At 39.0% G+C, this 5,919-nt stretch overlaps 1 protein-coding gene across 1 annotated transcript; it reads right to left on the bottom strand.

The window, feature by feature from the left end:
• Positions 1-315: 315 nt before the first annotated feature.
• LOC129416359 (uncharacterized) lies at positions 316-5,366 on the bottom strand. The gene is made up of 10 exons (XM_073872912.1): positions 5,196-5,366; positions 3,418-4,483; positions 3,151-3,251; positions 2,924-2,974; positions 2,419-2,803; positions 2,156-2,332; positions 1,701-1,830; positions 1,469-1,594; positions 1,246-1,335; positions 316-662 (listed from the first exon to the last, which is right to left on the bottom strand). Exons 1-8 carry the CDS (start codon positions 5,349-5,351, stop codon positions 1,555-1,557), a joined length of 2,106 nt encoding a protein of 701 aa, XP_073729013.1. The 5' UTR covers positions 5,352-5,366; the 3' UTR covers positions 316-662; positions 1,246-1,335; positions 1,469-1,554.
• Between the last annotated feature and the right edge of the window lie 553 nt (positions 5,367-5,919).

Raw genomic sequence — 5,919 nt, 5'->3', positions numbered from 1 at the left:
GTTTTACACTGTGTGAGTTTGAGCAAGTTTGACTGCTATTGCATCCTGGATTGTAATGTAAATATCATAGACACAGTAAAAGAAAGGTAAATATGCGAACACCGCATGTGAATACAGGGAACTATATGCAAGATAATCGCCATCATTTATAAAGAACATCGCATTTATGTATGAATCAAGAGTTTATATAAAAAATTGCCTTAAAGGGGAATCGAACCCTGGTCGCCCGTGTCATAGGTCCGTGACGCTAAAGACTGTGCCACAGAGTCACATAATATAAGCTGCTCTCTACATTCCTTAAGTAAGCCTCCAGCAAAATTCACGTTAAAAACAAATTGTGTGGAGGAAGTGACGTATGCCGTAAAGCAGTCGAATTTTGTAGTTTTTTTTGTGCTCTGGTTACTACCAGAAACCCTAAGTTTTAAAATACGAGTAAAAGTGATACAGACCCCGTCAGGCTATGGTAGACATGTCATTCAACCTATTTAAAGTCGATGTACTATCACAAGGGTCTTGAAAATTTATTATGAAGGTTGAAAAATTACATGGTGTCACTTTAAGAATTAAAACATTTTTTTTAATGTGTTCAAGGATGAGACAGGATCTGCATCAGACATTCAGCCAGCGGTCTGTGGTCATGACGACTGAGGCTGAAATAAAACCTGAAGATGAGAAAGAAAGGAAATGTCAACATTTAATTTTTAGTCATCATATTTATAGTATAGCCTATCTAGAACCTTAAAGCCACAATATCAGTGGCGGCTCGTGACTGCTCATCCGAGGGACGCTAATTCAAAATAAGTGTTCGGAGTGTCATGTGTTTCGCATTTTTAAAATATTTGTTTGTTGCGTCATGTTAACCATGTGCATCATGTGTTTTGTCAAAATAAGTTCCTGCTGCACACGCGTCAAAACCATTTATGATTAAAGAGACGCTCACGTTCACAAATTCACGCAAGACACTCCCTTAACAGTAAACTTTGATTACGCATGAGATTATGCAAGTATCTGGCACTGTATCTGGTCAAAATAAGACCATACATGTGATGCACATAAGATCTCTCGACGTGCAGAACACATCATTTGAAATTACGAACCACACACATGATGGGCTACATAAACGTTGTGACGAACTTGAACTTCGCATCAAGCGCCTTCGGAAAAAAGAAGTCACCGGCCGCCAGTGCACAATATGTATAATTTTTGTAATAAAATATACAAAGATAAATGCAGTTGTGTACTTACATTATGCAGAAAGTGTGCAAAAATGTGTTCCTCCTGAGAAATTGTGGCCCTATAAATGTCTGTGCTATTCTCGCTTTATGGTTATAGAAACTAGAGAGACACAAGAGGACAAATGCAGAAGTGTTGGTTAAACAACATCTAACACACAGCTGTTAACTTATACATTATAATGCCATTAAATAATGTGATCAAACGGATAGTTAAAAAAGCATTAATTTATTACCTTATTTATCCGTAAACATGATTAGCAAACTCCATATGTCTCAGGATGATGAAAACAGCATCTCCAATCATTCCCCTCTTCTTCAGTCATTCAGCTTCATCCTTTTTATTTTCTGTGGATAGTGCCCTGTAGTGATGAAAATGTACATTTAAAACAATCTTACTATACAACTAACTACACAAAATAAAAAGCATGTAATCTGCAAAATGTAGTTTCCTAATTGGTCTGTTACCTCATTTTGTATACGAGTAGCTCTTCTTCATCAGACTCAGTTTTAAACCAGTCATGATCTAAGATCTGCTTGAGCGTCGGACGATCACTTGGATTCAGGGCCAGGCAACCACTTAACAGATCACAGATTTCTGTACAAGATTTAGGAGAGAGCTGGTTAGTCATCATGACACACAAATGACAATAATGATCACGGCATAAAGAGACGCTTTTGTTGTCATTTAATAATACTGCAAAAAAGTCTGTCTGTCTGTCTATCATCTAAAGGGCCCCTGGTCACAGACAGACAGTACCTCAGGTTAAGATGATGGCACAGTGATGTAATACATTGGCGAGCCACTAAATGACTGTTTAGCTAAACACAATAAAATCTAACATCTTGCCAGACAGACCGTATCCTCTGATAATATTTATTGTGGCTTTGTGTGTGCATGTTGATCAGTCATTTTCACTCACCCTTTGATAAATCCTTCTCAATTGTCTTCAGATTCCTGGAATTAAATTCGTATAAAGCACTGGGGAAAGATGCAAGCACCATGAAGTACAGCACAGAACCTAAGGCCCAGACGTTTGCTGGCACGGCGTGGAATTTCTGAACCGTGTAGATCTCAGGCGGGGTGCAACATAGAGCTCCTGTACACAAAACATCATGTTGAGTCATTTTGTAAAAGAAACAGCAGGTTTCAATACTCCGCTATATAAAAAAAAATTCAGCTCACCCCTAAAGTCACAGGAATCACAGACATCATCATGCGTCAGATAATGTCCAGCCCCAAAGTCAATTAACTTCAGGCTCATTGTAGATTGCTGCACTAAGAAGTTTCCGGGATGGATGTCGGTGTGGAAAACTCCATGATCCAGACAGTGTTGCACTGCCAGTACCGCCTGACGCATGAGATGTCTTGCTGTATTTTCACTTAGTCTTCCATGATTTGTAACAAAATGCAACAAGGATTCGCTGTGCAGTGGGTACTCCAACACGAGCGTGTAAAAGTGTTTAGTCTCGTACCAGTCATACATCTGTATGACATTGGGGCATGAGGGCGCTTCTCCTAACTTAAGCATCAGCGCCACTTCTGTAATAAGTGGTTTGGGGTATCCAGGCTGAAGAAAAAATGGTCAACAAATTACAATTAGATAAAACAAATATCTTGTATTGGTGCGTAATTGCTATACTGTCTATTTTCTGTTTAGTTCACTTCATCAAATTTTATGACAACTTACAATCTGAAGAGTCCTTTCATTCTTTCGTTTGCTTATTTGCTTGATGGCAACCTGTAAAGAGAAAACAACAAAAGTTAATTTCTCTTGAGCTGACTGAAGCGGCTCACCTGACACTGCACACATAACTTTAAGGTTTGAGAATCTACAAATTTTAAAACATGGTTTAGATCAAGTGGACATACAAATTTCAGCAAACATTGTGTTTGATATAAATACGAGTGCATTACCGGAGTGTCATCCGATATACGGATCCCTTTGCACACTTTGCCAAAGCAACCTTTCCCAAGCACTTCATCCCCCAAGAATTGATATTTACAATATAAAGGCTCTGAAAAACACACAGAAAAATGATGAGGTGACAGTACATGTTAACACTCATATACTCACAGATGTAAGGTACAGCATACATTTCCAGGTACAGAAGAATATGATGAAGAAACCATTTCACATATTGGTGCAACCCACCGTAGGAGTAATGAAGTCAGTACACTCACCTTTAGGCACTGAGGGATCAGCTGGTTTCTTCTCGCTTGGCGGTTCAGAAGCTTGTTGAACAACATCTATAACTTTTGGCCTGACAACTTTATCATCTTCTGACAAGGGATTTCTGGGATTTTCAAGGGCTTTTGCTTCAGGATTTCCTTCTTCTTTTGGTCCAGGATTTCCTTCTTCTTTTGGTCCAGGATTTCCTTCTTCTTTTGCCCCAGGATTTTTAGTTATTTTTGCATTAAAAAACCAAGGAAGTCTGAGATTTCCAAAAGCTTTTGGCCTGGGATTTTTACCACCTTTTGCCTCAAGATTTCCAACATCTTTTGACCCAATATTCTCTGGGATGGCACCTAACGTCTGTAGCCTGGCATTGGCTGCAGCGATGCCACCAAAACTGGCCAGATCCGCACCATCCATGGCATCAGGAATAGCTGGATCGGCATCTTTTTTCACTTTACTCTTCCCTTTTTTACTCCAAGGGTTGTGAAATGAGCGGCTCTTTGAAGCCTTTTGTTTTTGTTTCTTTAAGCCAACACTCTTCGATTGAAAATCTGCCAGATCAACAACTTCCCTGGCATCAGGGATAGCTGGATCGGCCTCAATCTGTGAAGTCGGCATCGACTCCACTTTGCCCCTCCGGAAGCATCCAAAGAAGCGTTGCGTCAATGTCATGCGTTTATCCGGACGAATCTTTGGTTTTGATTGGGGGCCGGCCAGAGCAGGAACATCCATGCCAACAGGAATATCTGAAATAGCCTTGGGCTGTTGAGTTGGCACAACAGTCACTTTTTCTCCCTGGAGGTTAGATTTGCGGCTCTTTGAAGCCTTTTGTTTCTGTTTCTTCGGACCAACGTAGGTCTTTGACTGTGATGCAGGATCAACAACTTCCCTAACATCAGGAATAGCTGGATCCGCTTTAAGCAGGGGAGTCGGCACTGACTCCACCTTGCCCCTCCGGAGACAGTCAAAGAATGCCATTCGTTGTTTTTCCGGTTTGATCTTATTGTTTAATTCAGAGCTGGCCAGACCAGCACCATCCTTTACATTAGGATTATCTGAATCTGCATTAAGCTGTGGAGAAGACCAGAGGTGGGTCAGACAGACAGACAGACAGATAAATGTTTCCAGACATGTTTAGAAGCCATGTTTCCATCCAAGGCTTTTTAGCAAAAAAATGCTTTAGCGCATAAACGCAATGTGAATACCTCAAAAAAATATATAAATAAAAAAATAGCTTTAACGCAAATAAATGTGATGTCACATGATAGATCTTCATCACGCGCAACCTCTGAAGGGCATAACAGCAAACAATAGGCGCTCTTATTGCAGCCTGAGACTTTCTGTTTTGATTTGCAGAGTCGATCCTCCATATACACAGAGCTGCACTGAACTTACTTCATGAAGTGCTGAAATGTCAATCACTTATCCATAAAATGATTCATGTTTATTCTCCTAAATATTACATTTTTTCTCCTCATAATCGGGTCCCTTTGGTGAAAGCACATTTATTTTAAATTACCGAGACCACAAACATCAGACTGGACCTGGCTAAGCTTTTATTGTAAAAGCATTAGAGAAATTAGGTAGATAATTTGCTCAAGATCAGATTTTTTGTGATACACCAAAAGTAATGTCGCTTTCATCATTCGTGATATCACAACGGACACCATTTGAATAGAAAACCTTTTTTTACGCATATTCACTTGGTCGATAACAAAACCTGGATGGAAACATGTCTATAAATGGACAGATAGTTGTAGAAAAATAAAATGATGTAACAAACCTCTGAAGGAATCAGTGTTTCCACTTTATCATTATGAAGGAATGGGCGCCTTACAGTCTTCCATGCCTTCTTTAATGATTTCAAGACTTTATTCTCGCATTTTTCTACACCAAAAAAGAAAAACAAAAACAAATGATAAACTATTAGAACATTCATTATGACAAAAGAGAATGACAAAGAACCGTGCTCAGTAATAATACTTAATAAACACATTTAATAAACTGTCCACTCAGATACTCTTTGATTAAATATGTATATGTAATTGAGTATCTAATTCTTCATAACAAATTCCTAAAAATACAGCAATGATTATTGCATTAATAATGCTGTTAAAATAAGAGTTTAAAACACACTAGAAAAATGGTCTAAACTTAATTTCTTATTGTAAGATGCTTTATTTTACTGACTTTAATGTAGTAAGATATCAGTATCTGCAAGGGCCAACAAAACTATTGAGGAACAAACATGGTACAGATTTAAAGATTGTCAGGAACACAAAATTTCCATCTGACCTGTGGGGCTCTTCGCCTCCTCAAATGCAGGAGTAAACTCCTTTACTCCTCCTCGTGGATGTGAACTCCCGGCGCGTCTCTCTAACAAATGTCCGTTGTTCGGGACAATGTCAGGGACCGCACTTGGTAGGACAAAATCCATTCCACCATCATCACATCTCCATCCCAACACTGCAATTCAATAAATAATGTTATGAAATGAATGCTTTAAC

This window comes from Misgurnus anguillicaudatus, chromosome 11, assembly GCF_027580225.2.
Source record: "Misgurnus anguillicaudatus chromosome 11, ASM2758022v2, whole genome shotgun sequence".
Classification (NCBI taxonomy): Eukaryota; Metazoa; Chordata; class Actinopteri; order Cypriniformes; family Cobitidae; genus Misgurnus; species Misgurnus anguillicaudatus.
Note: the sequence above shows the minus strand (reverse complement) of the source record. Positions and strands in the feature narration are given on the sequence as shown.